Source organism: Zeugodacus cucurbitae, chromosome 5 (assembly GCF_028554725.1).
Source record: "Zeugodacus cucurbitae isolate PBARC_wt_2022May chromosome 5, idZeuCucr1.2, whole genome shotgun sequence".
Lineage (NCBI taxonomy): Eukaryota > Metazoa > Arthropoda > Insecta > Diptera > Tephritidae > Zeugodacus > Zeugodacus cucurbitae.
Genome location: NC_071670.1, coordinates 53,729,739 through 53,755,410, shown reverse-complemented (window position 1 = coordinate 53,755,410; position 25,672 = coordinate 53,729,739). Strand labels below are relative to the sequence as shown.

The 25,672-nt window shown below is 34.5% G+C and overlaps 2 protein-coding genes across 10 annotated transcripts in view; both read left to right on the top strand.

The window, feature by feature from the left end:
* Sh_1 (potassium voltage-gated channel protein Shaker) overlaps positions 1-25,672 on the top strand; it is a 390,305-nt gene that overhangs the window by 69,606 nt on the left and 295,027 nt on the right. The window contains exon 1 of one of the 9 annotated variants that reach the window (XM_011179089.3): positions 2,248-2,896. The exons of the other annotated variants lie outside the window; for them this stretch is intronic. Coding sequence (XP_011177391.1) covers positions 2,853-2,896 — 44 coding nt within the window. The 5' untranslated portion in view covers positions 2,248-2,852. Of the gene's footprint in view, positions 1-2,247; positions 2,897-25,672 lie in introns of those variants that run through there. 9 annotated transcript variants of the gene reach the window in all.
* On the top strand, positions 16,885-25,033 carry LOC128922053 (dual specificity protein kinase splA). Its single transcript, XM_054231437.1, has one exon. It carries the CDS (start codon positions 21,967-21,969, stop codon positions 23,674-23,676), a length of 1,710 nt encoding a protein of 569 aa, XP_054087412.1. The 5' UTR covers positions 16,885-21,966; the 3' UTR covers positions 23,677-25,033.

Sequence of the window (25,672 nt, the reverse complement as noted above, 5' to 3'; positions counted from 1 at the left end):
AATAATTATAATGAATAATGAAGACTATACTGAAGTAATTTATTTCATAAAAAAATGTAAGCTAAAAATAAAATTTATAATTTATTGAATGTGTAGAATTAATATATAAAATTATTTGTATTTATTTTGATAAAAAATTTAAAATTAAATATAAAAAAAATTATTTTTTGTCTAAAATTAAAATAAAAATATTTGAAAGCATATTAATTTTGCATTAAAATTGTATAAAAATTATTACCAAATAACGAAAAAAAAATTAAAAATATTAAATTAATTGAAACAGAAAGACATTTTTTTTAATAATAAAAAAATTAAAAAATAATTAAAAATAATATAATTAATATATTAATAAAAATATAAAATATTAGTCACCCAATTGAATATTTAAAAAATAATAAATCGAGTTAAAATTGATTATATATTTAATTTATTATTAAATAACTTTTTCACTTATTTCGAAAAATTAACGTTAAAATTAAGTGATGAAGAAACTATAAAAAAAAATGATTTGAAATATGCTAGAAAGCCCAAGAACTTAAAGATCAAAGAAATAAATGAATTAAAAATAATGAAAAATATAGATAGGTAGGTATTAAAATGGATCTCAGATGACGCGCCTAGGCCCATTGTGAATCCACCGGGAATCGAATCCCCTTACACCAGAATGTCCTCTTTGAACCATTATGTGGCTTTTATGAAGTTGAGCACCTCAACCAGTTTAATGTACGCAACCTCAGAGATTTCGTCGAGGAAACCGTATCCGATTGTTGCAATTATTTTCCTGTACAATGCTTTGCATTCACATAGAAGATGTACAACAGTCTCTTCTTCTTCTATGTCTTGGCAGCTCCTACAGTAGTCATTGTTTGGTAACCTCAGTCTGTCGGCATGTCTTCCTATCAGACAATGACCAGTTAGCACTCCAATTAGAGTTTAATTAGAGTTTTTATGTTCTTCCTTTTAAATTTCAATAAACAGGCCACGTTTGCCTGTTAGTTGTACAAGTCATAGATTCTTTCCACCGGGATTCAGCTCAGCCTATGACCTGGTTACGGATTAATTGTCTACAAGTGGACAACGGCATTAATATATCTCCTTTACTGGGATCGAATTGTAAAGTTGTGCCCTATCTGGCTAGTTCATCTGCTTCACAGTTACCTGGAATATCACTGTGTCCAGGTACCCATTGCTAGTTTGACGTGTAGTAAGAAGTCAGTACCATTAATAGCTCATGGCATTCTTTTACTATCTTAGAGGAAATTCTTAGGGTCTTTTGTGATTTTAAAGCCGCTTGGCTGTCTGTAAAAATATATATATTTATTGCAGTAATCTCTGCTTGAAAGACGCTGCAGTTATCTGGTAGTCGGAAGGCGATTCTGGTATCTAATTTTTTTCGAAAAGACACCATCTCCAACTCGTTTATCTAATTTAGAACCGTCCGTATATTTGCTAATTTCGTTTTCCTTGTCTACCTCGCCCTTGTCTCACATCTCTCTAGTGGGGAAGGCAATATTGAGGGACGTATGTGGATTTATTTCAGGGGATTTCGGAAATCCGTGGAATTAGGAAGAAAAGGAAATTTGCTAAGAATATTAGAATGTCCCTGATTATAAGTGACTAGTAGCGAAGATTATCTCAATCTTAACAAAATATAAAATATATCTAAAAAATAATTTGATGTTCAAATTTTATTCAAAGAATGAATTATACATTTTATTAAATTAGGAATAAATGTTATTTGCTTTTATAGATTGAATAATAATTGGAAATATATATGTCAATAAATTAAAGAATTCCACGATCAATATAAAATTTTCAATGGTGGTGTAATAATTTAAATAAAATTAAAAAATTTAAATTCTTCGATTAATTAAATAAATTTTTAAATGAATATTTTTTTTTGCATATTTAATAGTGAATAAATTATTAAAGTGCTGCTAGTGAATAATACAAATAATTATAAATAAAAAAGGAGAAAAAATAATATTTCAAAGTGAAAATTCATACAAAATATTAGTGCAATAAATGAAAATAAAATATTTAAAAATGAATTAAAAATAAAATTATCGCAAAGTGAAAATTCCCAACGCATCACAGCTGCTCTTGCCGATTACCAACAGAGCAGAGCGCCAATAATTACAAAAAAACAACAACAACGCTCCCAGCGGCGAGTGCCGCCGAATCGATCAGCTTTACAGCAAGTACTTTACTTACTTACACAATTACCAGCCAAGGCCAATGCCAACAACAACAAGAAATAAAGAAGAAAATTACAGAAACAACAACAACGTAGCTAAAAATAAATATTGTAATTACATGAAAAATTATTGCATTTACAAGAAGAATTCACAGTTCATTAAAAATTTTTACGATAATTCCTGCACATAATATTGTACATAAATAAACATACATGAAAAAAGAAAAACTAGCAAAATTTCGATGCAATGTACGTATGTATGTATGTGTTAAGTGGAGAATTCGTTTAGTAAATTATGTAAAATTATTTTGAAAATATTTTTAAAATTTTTCAAAAATATTTTATGCATACATATACACCTATGAATGTGTGTACATGTATGTGTGTGTGTAAATAATATAGGCAACAACGCATCAGTTGACCGTTATTGCATTTTCGCATTTGTATATAACAAAATATTTCTGTTTCTCTGTATGTGTGTTTTTTGTGTGTCAAAGTTGTTGTAAACTACTCTACTTGCATCCTGTAGATACATACATACGCATACACACACACATATATATACAAATATAAATATACATATATGTATTTGTGACTTATTGGTGTGCGTGTAAATAATTTGGATTGTGGAGCGCCTGTAAATGGGAATGCATGCATGGCCTACGTCTCGACGCACGGCAGCTTAACACAAGCTCCCAGGTAATTTATTGGAACCATTATAATATAAATAAATGTAAATACATATATATTTTTTAAATAATTGTGAATATATACATATTTTTTATATATTTTAATTACTATAGTTTTATATTTTAGCGTACTTTACATATATTTATTTAAAATATAATGACATAACTCAATGTTCAAATTAACTCAAGTACAACTCAAGAACCAATATCACCCTTCTTGAAAATCGTTTAACAGATTTACTTATTTGGAATATCTCTTGGCCCTGTTCTCTCTCTCTCTCTTTCCCCTCCTTATTTCCTTCTGATATGCGCTATCAAAACTCTCAAAGATTTGGATTGATATTCTTTAATATTATCATACTTTCTTGGAATATTAAAGATTGGAGTCTAGTACGTCGTTTCTACTTTCTCCAGTGGCACATGCCCTCATAACATCCTTGAGAAGCATGCGAGAACGTACATAATTTTTCCAATTTTGTATACAAACTAGTTTACAAATAGACTGAAGAATATAGCTCCGTTTTATTGCCATTGTGGTCGGTTCGCAGAGCGGCTGCGATCTTGATATTATTTTTTTCAACAGATACTTTTTGTATGCCAGTTTATATCTTTATATCATGGAGAAGCGCAGAAAGCATAACAGACATACTAGCTTTGCCTTTCTCATTAATTTTCATTGAATTTTATAAATTTTATGTTAAGAATTACAATCAGAGTTTTAGATTTATCTCGTCGTATTCAACGATATTTCGTCGTCGTATTCATCGGAGACTTATTTGATTTCGAACGCCTTGGATAAACTATGGACCTTCGCTGGATAAATTTGGAAGGCTATTGGTTGAAGTTTTGATGGGGATTCTTATTTGGCTCACTAGTTGATAGTTTGGTCTCTCGAGAAATTCAGAACTATTTAAGGGGTTATATACAGTTACACGGCCGAAAAAAAGTGAATTTTCCAGATTTTTTTCTGAGAAAACTTTTTAATTTATTGATCCAAAAATGTATACACATATTATGGTATCTTTTAACTATATTTTAAGACTTAGTACTAGTAAAAATATTTATTTGAAAAAGAGCTACAGCTGATCTCCAGGAGCTCCTCTCAAAAAAGACGTTTTGCGGTGACCACTATATCTCGGAACTGGATCATATGAAATTAAAAAAAACCAAACAGATTTCGTTAAAATAATCGAAGGAATAAGCAAAATAAAATTTTTTGACAAAATGGCGGTTTCTCAAAAAAAAAAAATCGATTCTTCACCGAAATTTAGGCCTTAAATTGTTTATAAAGAAAAAAATATTTATCGGAGAGAAAAAATCTTCGATTAATTACTAAAAAATATATTTAAGAAGGTCGTGTTAAAATTTGAGACTAATCGGTCTAGCCGTTTTCGAGTAATGTTGGTCACCGACTTTGAAAACACCATTTTGAGAAAAACGCGCTGCCGCTCGGACCTTATACTTCCAAGCACTCTGAAACGCCTTTTCAAATTTGCTTGTAACTTTGAAAATATTCACCGGAATGATATGAAATTTTCTGTGTGTATTCTTAACTATATGTTCATTAAGAAAATGAAATAAAAAAAATCGATTTTTTGAAAATTCTAACTGTATATAACCCCTTAAATCAATTTTAATTTCTCGTTGGATGTTTTCCTATTCTTTAGATCTTCTTCCTCTCGCTGTAGCTTACCCCCACTGTCGGTTGCCCAATTTCGACAGTTTCTACCTATTATATCTGACATTTTCTCCAGTTTAATTTTTTGGGTCATTATGTTCCCCTTCTCTATTGGTTTCATTCAGTTTAGCATAACCTAAATGATCGGTGTAAAGGGGTTTTCAATAAGAGCGCTACAAAAAGGGTTTGGAATATCAATGAAATTTTTTATTTCTGTGAAAGTACGTTCGATGCCATTATGTATGGAACTCGATTTCATTTGCATGGCACGCTTGCAGAAGTCCGACAACTTTCGGTTTTCAAGCATAAATCAGTCGATATTGCTGCAATTTCACGTTCGACATGCTTACGAAGTTCATCAATCGGATCTGGCTTGTTGGTATAGACCATAGGCTTGACGTAGCCCTACAGAAAATAGTCTAATGGCGTCAAATCGCACAACCAATTGGCGGCCAACTATCTGGGTCAAAAATATTTGGTTATCATTGAGCGTTAACGATTCACAGTAACGTGTCGGTCTTGATCATGACTGAAGAAGTACCGCCCATGACACCGCCGGCCTATAACCCGCACCAAACCTTAATTTTTTCGGGATGCAATGGTTACTCATGGAGGACGTGTGGATTGTTGCCTGACCAATAATGATCTTGAAGTTGAGGTCACTCACTCCGAATTTCGGTAGTATGTATGTATGTATGTATGTGATTGGCGTTCAACCGTTTAGCCGGTTATAGCCGAATCGAGGAGAGCGCGCCACTCCTCTCTTTCCTTCGCAGTTCGGCGCCAGTTGGAGATTCCAAGTGTAACCAGGTCGCTCTCCACCTGGTCCCTCCAGCGGAGTGGAGGCCTTCCCCTTCTTCGGCTTCCTCTGGCGGGTACTGCATCGAACACTTTCAGAGCTGGAGTGTTTTCGTCCATTCGTACCTAGCCAGCGTAGCCTCTGTCTTTTTATTCGCTGAACTATGTCAATGTCGTCGCATAACTCGTACAGCTCATCGTTCCATCGTCTGCGGTATTCGCCGTTGCCAATGTTCTGAGGACCATAAATCTTGCGCAAAATTTTCCTCTCGAAAACTCCTAGTGTCGTCTCATCTGATGTTGACATCGTCCAAGCTTCTGCACCATAAAGCAGGACGGGAATGATAAGCGACTTGTAGAGTTTGATTTTGGTTCGTCGAGAGAGGACTTTAATAATTTCGACTCGTTGTTCGATCGTATATCTTTCCATGATGAAATAGCAAACCTTACTGAAGGGAAATGTGAAAAGAGAGGGCAAAAATTTGGCGTTGGTTGCTGTTCCTTTCGGTCTTGTTTTGTGGCGTCCCTTTTGAAAAAAAAAATTATTATTTTCAATGGATTCGTTGGAGTTTGTCTCTTATGTGTTGTATTTAGAGTCCAACATTTAAAGTCCAACAGAAATTAGGAATCAGAATCACAATTAAATTAATGAAATATTTGATAATACTGACTGAAAATTCTAGTAGAGTGCTGAAATACTAGTTATTTCTTATAGATTTTACTCGACCTTTAGATCTTAGCTTCAATAGAGGATTCTAAAAATTTAAATTTAATTTCGATTAAATAAAAATTATAATTAGAATAATAAAAATAATAATAATATTAAAACTATTCAAAAACAAAATATTGTTAAAAATACAATTGAGTTAAGAAAACAAAAAAAATAATAAAAGTACTCGTATAAATATACCACAAAAGTTTTTTAAGATTTTATGTACACGTGTTGTTAAAAATAAGCCCTTCTTTAAATATGTGTACATATATATATGCCTTTAATGTATGTGATTATTGGGTTTATTGCCTTGTAAATCATCTACTTTTTGCATATACTACTTTCAATATAATTTAAAAATATAGGAAAGCTAAAATTATCTCTTTGTAACGTAATTCATTTTGATTGATTTTAAAGGCAATTTCGGTACACCGATCTAAACATAAAATAAATTACGATTTTTTACCTATTTTGTCTCCAATTTTTTTATAAAAAAGCATTAAAACTCATTGTTTGACCCCCTACCACCCACCTATTATTCGTACAAATGAAACATAAACGTGTGTTAGCGCAATAATCTGCTAAAACAACTTGAATTTGAAAGGAGTACAAGGGTATGCAAATACCTAACTGTATAATAGATGAAAACCTTAATAGTCTGTATTTAAATATGTTCGGCATTTTTCGCCAATGAAAGTGTGCACACACAGCTTGCTTTAGTTGAAACAATTAAATTTAATGATGCTCATATCGGAATATCAACTATTGGCCTCCAATAAAATGATATGTAAACAAAAGCGATGGAAAAAGTCATAAAAATACACACACAATCAGGCACAAGAAAAACAAAAAACAAAGTTAAAAACAACAACAACAACTGCAATAAACAATGGCACATAAAAAACGTGCCTTCAAGATATTTCCAGTGAGTGGAGAATTGCTAAATATAAAGGCGATACATATACATATAGACATACATATATGTATGTGTGGGAGAGAGACTTAGCAGGGGTGGAGGGAAACCTGCCTTTTCTTAGCACACGTCAAATACATGGAGGTTGGCAGTGAATCACTCACTAACAGGCATCGTTTGAGGCGAGCGATATAGTAAAAATATTGTTGTTATTTTTGTTGTTGTACTCTTTCTGCGGAATTCTTTTATTGCTATATGAAAATGGTAAACGAAAAAGAGAAGAATTAAAAAAATTGCTTTTGTTTCAGTTTAATTTTTTTTTTTGTTTTTGTTTTGGTTTTTAATTTTCCTGCAACTATGTTGTGTTTTCTTATTTTTGTTTTTGTTTCTTATTGGCAAACAAACGCAAGATGTTGAATGTTGCAAAACATGTGTCAATACGAAAATGACTGAGTAAATAGCGATTCTCTAGTGGAAGAAGGCAGCGAAGCGCTTTGTATTAAGTATTTAGTATTGCAGTTGTGTTGTTTTGTTGGCTGTTTATTTGTTTAGCTGTTTATGTTGAAAGGTTAATTTAAACATACTATATACTATATACTATCTACTTGTAAATTGTTTGCTCGCGAACTTGCTCAACTGACCGCACTGGCTGGGTGGCTGATTAGCTTGCACCCGAGTTGGTTGGTTGGTTGGTCAGCTGTTTAGTTGTTGGCACTTGAGTGAGCACGGGAGCGGTTTAGTTATTGTGTTGTAAGGCGCATGGCATTAAAAAAAAATTAAATTATTTTTAAAGATATATGTATATAGTAATTTTGCTTTGAACTCCGGTCATATTTTTTAAGGAATTCAAAGAAAGAGATATAGTTTAAAATATATACATAGCTCTGGAAATGAGCTTTCTTCAAATTCTATTCTTCACTTCAATTCATTTTCTAATATTTTTTAAATTATCTAAATCTGTATTTTTTTATAAGAAAAAATTAATTTTCGAAATAAAATATGCACTGAAAATATCATCGAAAAATTATTTTTTTATGGTTACTATGGAATTAAGCATGAAATAGTAGGAGAGTGATGGTAATGCCTATTACTTTGGTTCGGTTTAGCTTATATTAATATGCGAATATAACATCAATTAAGCATTTGATATGTATATCATTGCAACTTATTTTGAACTCTAACGACAGTTCTTCACAGAGCTAATACTGCTTTGTGATGTTACACGAATAGACTGTGAATGTCTAAGTAATTTGAGGAAGTCTTTTATATCATGCGTAGTTTTTAGGCATTATCTATTGAAGTAAAGTGTCTTTTCTGTTTACTACTTATGGCGGCAGGAATAGTGCGCAATAGTTTATATTTTCCTATTTTAATTCATAAACCTGAGATCCAGAAATAATTTTAGGCTGTTTTCACCGCTTACCTTCGCTCACATTGTAACTTATACTCTCAATTGGTTTATTGATAATTAATCTGAACTGTTGTACCAAAAGTGTTGCGATACCATTTTGCATTCTTCGAATAGTTTTAAGTAACCACTCCAGGGCAAAATTTGTTTAATTGCAATGCTGTTTGATCTATGGTAATAGGCTATATCGAAATTGTACTGGATGATAAGCAGACTTTATAACACTTTCCTTAACCTAGTAAATGTAATATTATGACTGACGGATCTACAAAATTAAAACGTGCTGGATTTGTATCGAGCGAGGACTATAAGTTCTGAATATATTTTATTAAATTTCCATCGTTTTTTCAGAAATATGTATAGCCCTATAATAGTTGATTGAAAGAGTCTTAGGCATTGGGTTCTATCTGTGGTAATTACCATACCAATAAGTGGGTAATTATAAGTCTAACGTAACTGTATTTTAAAGTGTACCTTAAAGCTCTCATGTCAAACGTGGTCAAAATAAGTAAGTTCTTAAAAGTAAGATGCTACATAAGTAGACCGATTGGGACAGCAAACGACGCCATATTTCTTTCCGCTCTTTTGATATTTATCTTCACTAAGGTTTCCCATTTCATCATTAAACAACAACGAGTCGAAATTATTAAAATTTACTACCGAAATTCGTAATCAGTGGCCTCAATTTAAAGAGAGCTACCTCCAACTTATGGTCGTCATAATCGTCCTGTCTATTTTTGGTTAAATTGGACTATATGGACTTGGACGATATGTGTTTCCAACAGAAAGGCGCCACAAGCCACACAGCGAATGTCACAATCGATTGCTATCTCAAACGAATAGCAAGTTTGGTGAACATGTTATCACATGAAAATTGGGTTCACCGTCTGGACCAAGGCCACGGTCATACAAAAGAAATCGAGCTCCATACATAATGGCATCGAATGTAACGGTCAATGGGAATTATAAACTAAGAAATCAAACTATAAAAGCTTCTAAAATTGTATACCAGCAATAGTGTCTATCTCATCGGGAAAGACACATTTTGTGGGCCCTAGCGGCTTTCACTTTTTTCAACGTTGAAGCACCTGCTTTTCTTCACGCACCTATTCTACACTTTATTTCTCATTTCTTTATCACCTATTTACTAATTACCTCAGAGTCAAGGCTTGCAACAGTCACGCAGTGGCGTGGTGAACGCACCCATCGCAAGTATTACTTGGCACTTAGAAAATGCATTTAACGGCATTATTTGCAACAAACCGTGGATAAAATAAACGCACGCCGCCACTGCAGCATTGCGATGGACAACCAAGTGTGGCAAAGCTCAAAATTAAATTAGTTTAGTGGAACAAGAAGACGGAAGAATAACGCGTTTAAAGCATATATGAGCGCTGGTTGGCTGCTTATCAGCACTTTTTTGTGTTGTACGTGAAATGTTGCATTGGCAACAACAACATAAAATAAAATTTGTTTGTGTGTGTGTTTATTAGGTGCGTGTGTGTGTGTGTGTGCCGATGTTCCAAACCCGTTTCGCAATCATATTTCCAATATGTGAAAAAATCATAAATTAGCAACTTTTGTCAGTGGCAAGTTGACGTGTGTGAAAGAAATATAGCGCGCGCGTGTGCGCCACAGTGTTATTGTGTAATCGTTGAAAAGTTGATAAAAAAAATTGCGAAAGGAACAAAAAAAAAGGTGAAAAATAGAAAATAAAGTCAGCTTAAAGTTTCATAGAGAAGTTTTCAATTAAGCTTACAGCAACAAAAAATAATAAATAAAAATAAAAATTATAAAAAAAAATATTTAAAAAAAATTTAATTTAAAAAATTAAAAAAAAAATTTATCAAAAAGTGCAGTTGAGCAATAAATTCTCGCGAAAAAGGGAAGAAATTATTCAAAAAGTCAAAAACCAAAAACGAAACTCCTGCGCTGTTTCTAAATTGAAATGTAGCGCTTAAAAGTATGTAAGCAAGCACCTGCACCTTTATACTTGGCACCTAACTTCACACACACACATACACATATGATTTTCTCTTACCAACACATGTACTCGTACATACACCCATGCTCACCTTATTACATCCACACAAAATCTCACTTCTTTAGGCGCTCTAATCTATAACTGTGATTTTTCTGTGATCCACAACAAATTTGGCTTTACAACTTGCCACGCCTACGCCTCACGCCCTCGCTTACACGCACTCCAACAACAACTTACTCCACTACTCTACGCCACTCCACTCTACATGCCTTCCACACACACACTTACACAACCATACGCATGCATGTGCATCACCTAACGGTAAACGGTTGTGCCTGCAACGGCCGCCGTCAACAACAACACATATCATCGTTAAATGCCATTACTGCCGCTGATGTAATCATAATTACAAATTACTGCCAACAATCTGATTACTTCGATTACAACGTTTACTACTGCATCACTCGATCGCTTCCTTTTGTTATTGCTGTTGTTATTGTTGGCGCTGTCCGTGCGCCACGCCAGTGCAGGCATCCTTCCATTGTAGCGTTTCATCGAGAATGCAATCGTCACAGAATGTGCGCTCGCCTGCCGAGATGCGGCACAAGAAGAAGAGGTAGGAGAGCACTGCAAGTGGCTCTGTTGTGATTAGAAGTAGAGAGGTTGTGCCTTGAAAGTCTTTTTTGATTAATTTTTAGAATTTTTGTTTGTTTAATTGTAGTTTTTATTTAATGAGAATATATTTTAGAATTAAATTTTCATTTTTCCTTAATAATTAACTTTAACTTCTTTCTATTTCGGCGGGTGTTGCTTTCTTTGATCACTTAAAACTTCATTTTCGTTCCGAACATTTTTCTTCTACCACTGCTCCAATGTTTACCTGATCTCAAAAATTTTCTTCAAAAATGTCCACAGGCAGAAGGAGTTTGTTATGCGGGATAGCATAAAAATGACGTAAATATAATTTAATTTTATTATATTTTATATTTTATATATTAATATTATATAATATTTTATTTAAAAAATGTGCATTAATTTTTCGCGCGTTAGAATTAAGAATAATTTTTGACGCAAAAACTTGGAAACAGTTGTTTTTAAAAATAAATAATACCAAATTTATTTTTTTGAAACAGGTGGCAACGTTAATATATATGTAATATATAGTAGCACATTCGTAAAATAATCAAAATTGTTTGATATTTTATTTTTTTTTTTTAATTTACAATTTATAATTTTTTAAGGGTGGCAACACTGCTTCAATTTAAACTTTGTTTAAAGTTACAAATCTGGGACGCTCTGAAATTCTAATATTCTGTTCAATGTATATTTCCTTCGGAATGAATATTAATTTGAAGGCAGGTGGCAACTCTTAATATTTTTTATTAAATTCAGATAGAATGAAAATAAAGTGAATTGGATATTCTTTTATAAACATTTCGTTTTTTTTTATTTTTTATTGTCACTATAATCTAAAATAACGGGTGATTTTTTTGAGGTTAGGATTTTCATGCATTAGTATTTGACAGATCACGTGGGATTTCAGACATGGTGTCAAAGAGAAAGATGCTCAGTATGCTTTGACATTTCATCATGAATAGACTTACTAACGAGCAACGCTTGCAAATCATTGAATTTTATTACCAAAATCAGTGTTCGGTTCGAAATGTGAAATCCGCTTTTTTATCGACAAATTTTGTTCAGCGATGAGGCTCATTTCTGGTTGAATGGCTACGTAAATAAGCAAAATTGCCGCATTTGGGGTGAAGAGCAACCAGAAGCCGTTCAAGAACTGCCCATGCATCCCGAAAAATGCACTGTTTGGTGTGGTTTGTACGCTGGTGGAATCATTGGACCGTATTTTTTCAAAGATGCTGTTGGACGCAACGTTACGGTGAATGGCGATCGCTATCGTTCGATGCTAACAAACTTTTTGTTGCCAAAAATGGAAGAACTGAACTTGGTTGACATGTGGTTTCAACAAGATGGCGCTACATGCCACACAGCTCGCGATTCTATGGCCATTTTGAGGGAAAACTTCGGAGAACAATTCATCTCAAGAAATGGACCCGTAAGTTGGCCACCAAGATCATGCGATTTAACGCCTTTAGACTATTTTTTGTGGGGCTACGTCAAGTCTAAAGTCTACAGAAATAAGCCAGCAACTATTCCAGCTTTGGAAGACAACATTTCCGAAGAAATTCGGGCTATTCCGGCCGAAATGCTCGAAAAAGTTGCCCAAAATTGGACTTTCCGAATGGACCACCTAAGACGCAGCCGCGGTCAACATTTAAATGAAATTATCTTCAAAAAGTAAATGTCATGAACCAATCTAACGTTTCAAATAAAGAACCGATGAGATTTTTATGCGTTTTTTTTTTTTAAAAAGTTATCAAGCTCTTAAAAAATCACCCTTTATATTTAAAACAAGTGGCAACCTTATTCTTCAATTTAAATTATTTTTATTTTTATTTTAATTTTGACCTCGTCACTGATCCGATAATTAATGGCAAATAAATGAGACTTCAAATATATCGATTTCTAATTCCATCCAACGATTATTTAGTTTTGATTCAAAAATATTATTCAATGTGGGGTTTTGACAGATCCCTTGACCAAAACTGTTACTTTTTGGTCATCAAAAGCCCTTTCATGGTACTCGAAACAAATTTTCTGTTTCCCATTTATGTGAAAATGTTTTTGTTCAACTAATGTTTTTTGAATTGCTAAGTCTGTGCACGATACAATAATTTCTTTAAATATTCAAGCAACTTCACCTAAAGAAGCTACTTACTTTCGAAATATAATATTAAAGCCTTGTGAAGTCATTGCGAAAGTGGCAATCACAGCCCGGCATTAATTGCCGCCTTTAGTGGTGTAATTATGCCACCATCTGTCGGTGCTGAACCAAAAATTACGAAATAAAAGTATACTTGACTTAAGGGGCGGCAAAAGGAAAATCATTTCGTGGTAGTAAAGTAGAATTGCAGTTCCGATAATTATTTTTACCAGTAAAAGCGCAATAAAACTGGAAGTTAAATATTATTTAATCGCTCCTAATATTTGGTCATAGTTTGGCTAATTAATTTTGGAACACGAAAGCTTAAATCGAACTAGGGCATAACCTAGATTTCTACAAAAGAAATTTAGATATTTTTTGTATAGCTAAATCTATATATATAAAATCTATTAATCGAGGTTTGAGAGCTGAAAAGACTTGTGATTTATTTGAAATCAATTTTGTGAAAACCTTAAACATGTTCCTAATGAAAAAAGAACAAATCTCTCACCAACCGAAGGTCAAACTATGGTATAACTGCTTAGAACATGGTTTCTCTAATTTCAAATCGTGATCATATAAAATCTTGATCATATATTTACGCCAAAAATTTTTGCCACATAGATGGCGCTGGAGTCGCATATCTCTCATACTGAAGCCGTTTACCATATATGTATATTGGAAATATTTATTATATGGCCTAATATGCTTGAGTCTAAATAGTTGTTTTCATTATGTCAAAATCAATGACGTAAAATTGACAATAGTAAAATTGTTCATTAAAATAGCAGACCATTGCACTTGACTTTACCTAACATTCGAATATATTCGAAAATTTTAACTATTAATATTATATAACAACTTCGATTGTTTTGACAAAATCTGTCATTAAATTTGACATGAGGAAAACCACTTATAATAAAAGAACTGTACCAATACCTTACATTGGTATTTCTGATGTTTCCTCGCGAGGCTTAAATTTTATTCAATACTTTTCTAAAGTATATTTTCACATGATATTTAAGAAGGTGTTATTTTTTGACTTAACATTTGTTTGTTTTGGGTAAACCAAGAGTTGAATATGGTTCGATTATGTGAAATGAAAGGACGCATAAGCTTCATACTAGTCAAATGAAGTCTACAAAATTTATTTGTGTGTTCTTACAAGTAGTTGGGAGAAGCTCGGTATAATTCTTATGGTTAAGCTGATTGTATGATCAATTGGAATTCTGTGTCTTCGCTTTCGTTTTCTTTGCTGTTGTCCACTCTTCAAAACTTGTAAAACAAATATTTTTGAGCCACTGTCTGATTTGTTTTTATTTGTAAATATGAATTTGATGTGTTATAGCCTTTTCACACTGGAGCTAATTGATCAATTAACCCACCTTTGTTCGATTAAAACGCTGATTAAGATCGAATTACCGTATGGAATAAAAATCTATAATGATTTTTAATTGAATTTTAATCGACTTGAGAAGAAATGCAATTCTGCGACAAATACCGTATTTGTAATTATATATACGTTCTTTGTTTACACGATGGTAGAGGTCGCTGCTAAAAATCAGCTGATGAAACTTCTTATGAAAAGCAAAAACAAAAATATATAACAGCTGATGGGTTATCAAGTTAGCCGACAGTGCGAAGGGCAAAAACTGGTTTCTCAATCAAAATTTTAATTGATCAATTAATTTGCCTGTGTGAAAAGGCTATTAGACTCGCCAGTAAATTAAGAAAACTTCTGGTTTCTCTTACTAACTCACCTATGTTGGAAAATCGTTCGGTTTGTTCTCTTCCTATTTGATAAACTCTTATAAATAATTCTTATTTATTGATTTTCTCATGGCAACTGCTTTCTTTAAGCTAAGTTTTAGTCTACTCTTTGAGTAATACATTCTTATATGAGGAAGGTTTGTGATTTAGTAGCATTTTTTCTGTTAAATATTCCTAAAAATATTAATATAATCAATAATGAATCAATTAAAAAATAATAATTGTCAATTAAATATGTTTTTTGAATTTATTGTACGTTTAATTTTCATTCATGATTAAAATATATTTACTGAATTTTTTCCCTCTAAAAATATGTAAAATATAATAATAAATCTTACAAAAATACATTTGCATTTACTTAGCTTTACTAGAAAAAAAATTTCCAATCAAATCAAAGCGAAATCAACATCGTTTAAACACACACACTGAAATATATATATATTCGATTCACAGCGTTGTTTACAGCAGAAATCACCAATAGCAATAACATCAATCGCGCAGCCATGACAGCCAGCGGGCTATAATAACATTTGGCGTTGAGCTATAAATCTATTTGTTTGATTCACGCCAGCGATTCATCAGCGAAATACGATTTGCAGCAACACACCGACATAAAAATGTTCGAACAGAAATTTATTTGCACGCAGACAGACACACGCACACACACACACAGATAGATATAAACAACAGTTTCTTGAGTCTTCAACCTTCATCATGACCATGGCAATGCCAATCCCAATACAGCTAACTGTATAATTTACATTCCTCTTTTTTCACAACCAACGCTGATGTCTTCATTCCCAGCACCTTCACCACCACCTTCACCACAACCACCTCCGCCCTCTGCCGCGCAGTTGACGTTGCATTTGCTGCCACCTTGTGGCACATTGCAGTCGATTTATGGCGCATTGAGGCAATGAACGTCTGCTGCGATTACTTGCAATGTTGTGCCCGCAAGGCTTCTGAGACCCCTGTGTGTTGCTAAGTGTACATTCGGGCGATTTATTTGTACTAACAACATGTTTCAAGTGAATTATTGCATATGAAAACGCTTAGCGCTATGTTTGTGGTTATGTACATATGTCTACACTAGTGAGCAAAATTGTGGCTTTCATTGTGGTTGCAAGCAATGATTTAGAGAGTCTCTTATCGTCTCGCTTGACATTGAAGTCACCCGACTTCATTTCCAAGGAGTACGCAGCACAGCTGATGACTCAAGGTCATCGGTGCTTGCGAAGTTTGCAATTTCACTTTCGCGAACTATAATTACAAGCGTGCAATTTGCTACTCTCTTGATGGTTATAATGACATAGTATGATTCGCATCGATTTTAAAATCTATTTGAATTTCGTAATATGTTTATTACAAATATTACACTGTGATAGTCAAAAAAAAAGACAAGACCAAATTCAACTGCATCATTACTTTTTTGAGTCACTTAATGTATAAGTATCAAAGGGTAAATTAAAATATTGACGAAACCTGAGGGCAAAGACATTAAAAAAATGGATTAAATTTCAGTTTTTTCGACATATTGGCTATAAGGACACAAAAAACATTGATTTTGGGGTTTACAGTCCTCTAAGAACTTAAAGACAGACTTATTCTGAGAAGCTTTGCCAAAGAAAGTTTACCAAAAAAGTCAACATTAAAAAAGTTAGAGACCGAAGAAAAAAGTGTCTTTCTCTTACAATGGGCCACTTTGATGAAAAACTTCAAAAAAAAATTTTGTATGAAACCATGATTGTAACTCAAAAAAGTAATGATGCAGTTCGATTCGTAGGACCCGAAATAGGAGGAAACCGTCGAATTTGGTCTTGTCTTTTTTTTTTTGGAAAAAAACTATCACAGTGTTATTTATAAATATAAATTTTGTGAAATTTCTTTATTTAGAAAATATATTCAATATAGCAAGCAATGCAATTAGTTGAGACAATTAATATCTAAATTGACTCAATTTGTTATTCAAACTGACTTCATTTTGCTTAAACCATTAGTGCAAATTGAAAGTTGTCGATTAAAAAAGGGAATAATCTAACACTGAATATTAATGTAATTGAGATTCAATTAAAATTATAGTTTTAAACTCAAAGAGTCTGCATTTATTGATCCTAGAAGCATTACAACTTACAAAATATTTTACTTTTCTGTAAATTACCTCGATTACTTTCAATTTCTCACTATTATTCATTATTTCTCTCATGTCATAGATTTCAGAAAGTGGGAGATAAACTTCCATTTTAATTTATGATAAACTAATTTCTAATTGAGCAATTAGTTAATTGCTTCATTAGTGATCCTGGAAGTATTACAACCAAATACTTCAGTTTTCTGACATTTAGGTAATCATAACTAGTCGCTTTCTCTTTAAAAAATATTTTATCTCTCTTATACTCCAAATTATTGTCAATTAAGTACCAATTGGCCAATTAGTTAATTGCTTCATTAGTCTAAAAGTTAAGAAAATTTTATATCTGCAAATTATAGTTTATTAATATTTTGAAAAGTTTTGTTGGTTAATTTGGAAAACGAGGTAGAAATGCTTAACTTGATATATGAATTGTCGGTCTTATGAAGATAAAGACCGAGATGGCTCAATTCAAGAATACAAAATAAAATATGCTTGCTTATTATTTTGAGGTATTTAGCACTCTGACTCAGAAGCAGATTACCAAGCAAACTAAGAAGTTAAAATCCTTATTATTGGATATACATATGCGGTCTAGGGGTATATTTCGACATATTTCTTTCAATTCGGCAAAAATTTGGATCATAATTAATAAATTATGGGTACTCTCTATCTTTAGATATACATATGTTTGCAATATTCGTTGTAAAGTTAAGCATTGGAACAAAGTTGATTTTACTTTGTATATCAAGCCCATCTATATAAATGTAAGGGTCGATATAGACTGCTTTCTGATCAGAGCTACCACACACAATAGGCACTATTTGTGATTGGCTTTATTTGCTTAGTCTTCAGCTTTTGTTTAGAAGGCTAGAGACCGAATTGAATTTGAAATAGATTTTTATAAAAAAGGAGGCGTAGTTGTTGTCTAATTTCGTCCTTTTTCGAACTGTATTAACAGAACATAAACGGTCATGAAGTGTCTGAGATATGATATTTTTCTTGAAGTGGGCTGTGCCACGCCTATAATTCAATTTTGGATCCAACTAAATATATATTCTCTGGAGAGTCAGATATTTAATGAAAGCATAGTGCTTCTGAACTGATTAAAAGGCAAATATTCGGAGAAAAGTCCATTTCGTACTACTGATGGTGATGTATTCAAATATGAACTTGGGCTATTTGCTTTCAGCCCAAACAATCATCTTATGAAAATTCCTCAATAATGAAGATTAGTCACAAAGTCAAGCTCAGACAAAGGTGACAATCAAAATGGTACGTGAGAAATTTTATTAAAAATAAAATATAAGGTACCGCCTGGAAGCACGTGCTCTTCAATTGGCGCTGCTCATACTTAAGCAGCTTCTTTAGCTAAACTTTTTGCCGTAGTCAATTTGTTTTTTATTTGTCTTCGCTGTTGACTGACAGTTGGCCTCGTGCACTTGCGAATGAATCAACAACAAAAACACTAAGATAAGTAGCACGTTTTGAAATATAACACACCTCACAGTTAACTGACTGAGTCAGCCATGAGCTCCAGGATACCAACGCTAGCAACCTACACACAATGGCTGTACGCCTGGACGCTTACGCTCCGCCATGGATTGCTCTTTCGCCTAAAAGTGTTGCCGTGGGAGCATTTTAGTCATCAAAATACAGGAAAACCAAGTAGAGGAGTGAGTGAGCGGGTAAAGGTGATGAGGGGATGTAGCAGTTGAGAGCGAACAGCAATGTTAAATGAGAGCCAACAGCGCTGCTGTTCCATAAGAGCCTTGAAATACATGGTAAAGAGGAGAATAAACAACAAAGCGCGGAAGTGAGTAAATGAAATACCAAAAAAGGACAAAAACAAACACAAAAAAATGGTGAAAGCAAAAGTTAATAACTGGCGCGTGTTGCTGGCTGTCACATTGACAGTTCAATATGCTGCAGAGAGCGTAAAACAAAGTGAGAGTGTTAGTCAAGTTACGCTCACAGCTCTCACATTTAAGTGAGCCTGTGGCACGAATACCAATCGGTTTTAACGGCAATGCCTACTTAAACTACTTTCACGAACAATCTCTACGCTGCTGCGACGTCGCCTTCGCAACGAAGTGAGGAACAAAATAACACTGACCGCAGTAGCAGCAGCAGCGGAAACGCCACAAGCCACGACGGCCGCCACGACATGCGGAGTACAATGTTGAATAAAGGAAGTGAAGTAGTTGAAAGTTGAATTGTTGCAAAGGAGCAAAAGGAAATATGAGAAACGCTTTGCTGCGCTCTTCGGCGTCTGCCTTGCAATTATTGTTGTGCTGGTCGTCGACACGTGTTTTTTTTGTTGCTTACGGTGCCTTAACTAGCCGTATGTATGCTCGCGCTCGCTCACATAGCTCAGTTATAGTTGGGTATGACGGTTCGCTGGCTAGCTAGTTGGCTGGTTTGGTTGCTTGGTTTACTGGTATTGCTCACAACAGACTGGTTACGCGAAGCGAAGTGAAGTTGATGCGATTTATTTGTTGTTTGTTGCCAAACGAATGCGGTGAACTAGCGCGCTGAGTGCTGTGCTGTGCTGTGCGCTGTGCCGAGCTGAGTTGAACTCTGTGAGCCGTGAAATCTGGTGAATGTCGTGTGTCTTCAACCAGTCACCAATGGCACTACTAACCGATTTAAATAAGCGTCGCTCATGTGTGCGCGTGTGTGTGGTGGTCGCTGCTGGCGCCGTCAAGATTTGATTTGAAATTCTATGACCGATTGTGGCATCAAAGACATTTGTGCAAAGTGGAGTTGTTGAAATATTAAGCAAACTTCAGTGTGTGGCGAATATAGTTATCTGTAGTGGTGATTTAAATATATAAAATAAAATAAATAAAAGCACAAAATGAGCAATCAAATGACAAATATTTAAAAAATATTCAAGAAATAATATTAAAAAAGCTCCAATAGCGCTTATAACACTTGTGCGCCTAAAAGTATGTAAATCTGCATTTCGTGATGCAACATATAAAGTGAAAATTGTGTGGTGCAGCAAAAAAGAAAATATATATTATATATATAATATATTTATATGGCAAATGCAGCATGTCAGTAAATGCAAAAAAAAAATTCCAATAAATATGGCACAAATGCAACAACATGTGACAACGCCTAAAAACATGCAACGAAAAAGGGAATTTACAAAAATCTGACCTTGCGTCAGTTGCTATGCAAGCGGTTAAATACAAAAGCGTGTGTGTGTGTTGTGAAAATATAAATTTTCAAAAAAAGTAAAATTAGCAAGAAAAATAAAAATATTTTTCAAACAAACGATAATGCTTAATGACGGTAATTATTTTTTTCCAAATGCTTAGTGCTTAGTAACAGCTTAGTTAAGTGGGTGTTAGCGCGACATCTTGACATTTATGACATTCTCGCAACTGTTGATTGATTGTTAAAAATTAAAAAGTAAAATATATTGGCATAAAATAGTGCGCACTTAGCTCATTTAGTAAATTGCGCAACTGCTGTGATAACAAGTGGCTTATATGAATACAAATATTTAATGAAATGCATAAATGACAAAGCATTTTTGTTTAACTACATACATAAGGATATACAAGTAATTAGAAGCAATTAATATTTTGGTTGTGCGTATCAAGCTAGTAAATTATAAATGTGCACAAAAATTACACAAATTTAATAAACTTCAACAACGAATTAAGCTTATAGCATATACGCCTACAAATATGCTATTCATATAAAAATTAATGAAAATAATAAACGTGTGCTGAAAAATATTAGTAGCACCGAGAAAAATATCAGTGAAATAAGCACGCTGAACGTTAACTGCCAGTGAACATTCCATTATATTAACGAAATCGAAAGTAAAAACACAAAAATTTAATAGTTTCTAAGAAAAACAAGTTGTACACGCGCAAAAAATGCACTAAAATATCAAAGTAAACTTTTAATCGTGTTATTTTATGCAAACTTTACAAAAAACGCATTTTTTGGAAACTCACCACACCGTGGTGAAAAAGTATTTTTACACGCTAGAGCTGGAAATGAAGTTACTTTGAGTTTGAAATATAAAATTAAAATTTTCGGCTACTACCACTCATATGACATGCTTCAATAGTGCATTATAAAAATTCCATGCTTTGAAAAGTATAAAGATGCAAAAAATGTTGTAAGAAGTAGTGATTGTGTCACTTCTCTCAAGTTTAAAGTGCAAAAACAAGTTTAATTAAAACTCTTTCTCTCGAGAAGAAATTATTGTGTGAAAATTTTGTTGTGAAGGAACGGAATGATTGACTAAAACCACATCAATTCAAGACACTTTTAGAATAATACTAGATGCACTTGTTAGAACCTCATCATTCCACGGCAGTTCGGATTTAAAACAAACAACTTAACAATAAATTTATTGAAAAAGCAAAAAAAAAAACGCACATTTTGTTAATAGCGGTATTACTATTAGAAACTCGCATATAGTAATTTAGAAAAAAATACGATTTTCAAAACTCAACACGCTGCTTTAAAACACAAAATAACAGTATCAACTAAGATAAGTCGACACATGTTTCCAAATATTACTCACTAAATTAAAAAATAATAATCAGCCATACTCAAAACACCATGGTGAATTTGAAACAGATGTGAATTCCGTTATGAAACTACAAAACCATATAATAAACAAATGTGAAACGGTTTCAAAGCAAACTGCACTTTCGAAAGCAATCAGCAACAAAGCAATACTGAAAACATAAGCCACTTATTCTACTCAAAACTCAACTTATAAAAATATGTTCAAAAACTAACACAATCGCTTAAAAGCAACTAATTGACAAACAAAAATATCAAAGCGCAACATTTAACGCACCGCACTACAGCAAGCAACAAACAATTCAAAACTCACCACACTTGTTAAGAAAGTCCAACATTAACGCAGCGCCATGGGATCACATGGTGCGGGCGCATGCGATTGCTGCGGCGGAGGCGCCGGTGGTAGCTCATCCACCGTTAGCAACAATGGCAACAGCGATGCACCACAGCGGCAACAACAGCAACAAGGAGAACAAAGCAATAACAACAGTCCACAACGACAACGACCGCAGGGGCAACAGCAACAACTTGAGCATCCACAATTTCCGCCGCACATGTTCGGCGCTGCCGCCGCTTTACACTTGCGACGCGAGCGCGAACCACCACAATTGCCGCCGCTGCCTATTGTGCCGATTATGCCACCGCGCCCACCAACCGCGCAGCAACAAGCGCAACATCATTTAGGCGTGCCGGCTGTGGCGATAATTGCACCGCGCGGTCACCGACACCAGCAAACGCAAGACCAACAGAACAACAATAACAATAATATATTTGGAGGCGGCGGTGTGGGCGCGGGTGGTGGCGCCGCACAAACGCAACACGCCAGCATCGCACACTACATCAATCAAGTGAATATGCATATGAATCTGAGCAATAATAACAACACCAATACAGGCAGCACTGGCGTTGTTGCTGTTGGCGCCACCGGTGGCACCACTACGAATGCGCTTAGTGTAAGCGCCACCACCGGCAGCGGTCAACAAAACTATAATAACAACAATCATATTTATGTGAATCCACATTCGTACGATATGCAGAGAGCGAGCGGCGCGGCACCGCGTATGCAACAAAACAACAACAACGCCACGAATACAACCACCACCAGCACCAATAATAATAGTAATCTGAATAGAAGCAACAGCAACAATAACACGAACACCAGCAACACAAGCATCTCGCAACACACCACCGCCACCGGCTCGACCGCAGTCGCCATGCCACCGCAACAACACGCAGCAAACGCGCGCACGAATCACACTCAACCACCGCCGCCGCAGATCACCACCACAGGCGTTGGACCGCCGGGCTTCGATTGGCATTTCACGAACGGCTCAAGTAGCGCTACCGGCGGTGGCGGCGGCGCCTTTGGCGGTTTCGAGCTGACGCGCCAATTCACCTCCTCCACGCTGAGCACACTCAATACATATCTATTTCCGTGCGGCGCCGACTCGGCCGGCACCATTGGCGGCGTGACGCTGAACAGCGGCAGTGGCTCGTGCGATTTGGACAGCAACTTCAGTCAGATGGTCGCCGGCAGCGAGGGTGGCGCCAGCTCCACCTTCAGCTCTGGACTGGGCTTCATCAACAAACGGCGCATACGTCGCCTCTTCGGTGTCGGCACACCAGATCACCGCTGCACTGGCGCGCATGCGGCAGCTGTGCGACGACGCAGCTCGCCGCTGGTGCACTTTCAAACCGCCGCTTTGGCCAAGAAGAAGCAACAACAAATGGAGCGCGAAGCAACTGTTGCTTCGGCCAATGCGGCGCTGTTCGAGCAGAAGAAGAAGAAAAAGAAGGAGAAGAAGAAACTGCCCGGTCCACCGCAACAGGTGCGCGCGCAGTCGTCGCGTCAAATGGAGGATCCGATGATGAATCGGCCTCGACGTCAAAACACCACGACCACCAAGAAGGACAGGGAGAAGGAACAGCTGGAATTCCAATTGAAGATATTGCAACAGCTGCAGCTACAACAATTGCAAAAACAACAGCAACAAGATGTCGAACTGGACATGGAGTATATCTATGAGAAGTACCCACACAAAATAAGATTTTTTAAATAAATTTTTGAAATAAAAAATATTTGCGTTAAGTTTTCCAAAGCACTTTTAGCAACGCGCCCACACGCCTTTTGAGTGCCAAGCATTTTACGCTTAAGCAGTTTATAATACATATATATATATATATATTTATTGAAAATAAAAGTAAAATTTTTATACAGCAGCTTTGTTTCATTTGATTTGTGTATGGTTTTCTTCATTTCAGTGCAACGCCGATTTACAGTACGCTTCAAAGCTTTTATATACTAGAATATGCGTTATTTATTCACCACACATGCACACACACTTGCATAGTTGCCGTTGTTCTTGATTATGTTTTGCTCACGTAGTTTTGTCTTTGGCTTTTCTTTGATTTTCATGCAGCGCTAATACTTGTTTTTGTTCCACACCAATTGAATTTGTTTGTTAACGCTACAGTATTATCCACTTAAATGAATCAAATTGAACATCATTTGAAATGCTTTTAAGCGAAAATTTTAAGTTTAGTGAATAATTATATTAGAAATATATAATTTAATGAGTTCCTCAATTGATTCAAACCAAATATTTGCAGCACTTTAAATTCAATTGGGGTTGAGAATACTGTATATTTCACATACATGCTTCTATCCCAAAAAGTTTGAACTTTTTAGTAGTAGCTTATTAATTTTGTGAGAGCTTTTTTGAGCCGTATCTAAATATTTAAACAAACTTGATTAGGATCTACAACTTTGCTTCCGCCGTTTTCCAATAGATGTCTCTAGGCTCAAGCACTGGTCGATTAAATCGATTAAATCGTTTTATATCGATCTTGGACATTTTCGTCAACATTAACCCAACAAAATATTTGTAGAGATCTGTTTGCATCCCAAACTTATTCTCAACTTTAAATGTCACTTTTTGAGCCGAATGCTATCGACGGCCAATATTTTGAATAACATTTTTGTAACCGTTTTTTTTTTACAAAAAAGCCTTAAATTTACAAAAAAAAAAAAAAACGGAAAACAAAGTTGTAAACATAATATTATACTGAAATCTGAGTTATACATAACTTTACAATCGTCTTGTACATAAATAATATTTTCGAAATATGTAAAAAGCCACAGAGTCTTTTTAACCGAAATTCCGAAAAAAATACATAACTCAGAGAGTCAACCTAATAAAGAATTAACAGCATGACTACATAAAATCAAATATCATAAAAAGTAATATAATGTAATCTTTGGTCTTATCAATAGGTGGTCTCAAATACCTCTCAAAAGCGAAAATGTCTTCCGAGAGCATATTTGTATCACATTGAGTCCAAAGCTCTACCAAATTATTGGTAAAGAACCAAATGATTGGAAGTATTCACGATTTTCCTAAAACCTACATTTACTATCCGTTGAAGTTCATATTTGATATAATGTAGTTGTACCTGTTCAGGGTATAAATATAATAAAATATGCGGACTATAAATGTGTTCGATAGAAGTACTTAACATATATTCTATTAGCAATGTTTATTACTCGAAGTTGGTGCGGTTCTCACTATGTCAAATTCAATGCATATATGATTATGTCAATTTATTTCAAAAAGTATTGTCAAGAATTAGTATAAAAAGGTATTTATGTTACCCTTTTTTAAGCAGATACTTCCATAATCACAGTATAATGACACAACTGTGACAGATTATACTGACAAATAGACATTACACTTAATAGTAATATTTTTGTGTTTTTTTGTCGAATTTGTTCATGGTGAAAGAGGTAAAATAGTTGATGGTATTATAATTCCTTCCCTCTGCACTTACCGAAAATGGATGAAAGCAAAGATTATAAAATTTATAAAAAAATCTGATCCACGATTGTTGGGCCCGCCTCGTCATATGATTTCATTGGTCAATACTCGATGCTCCTTGAAAATTTGTCAAAATAAATGTAGATTGGATGATATAAAAAATGTATTATTTCGAAGGTCTCCAGTAAATCTCTGGAAATTATGGACTTATTCTATGGATGGTCTTGGTTAATGACGTCAA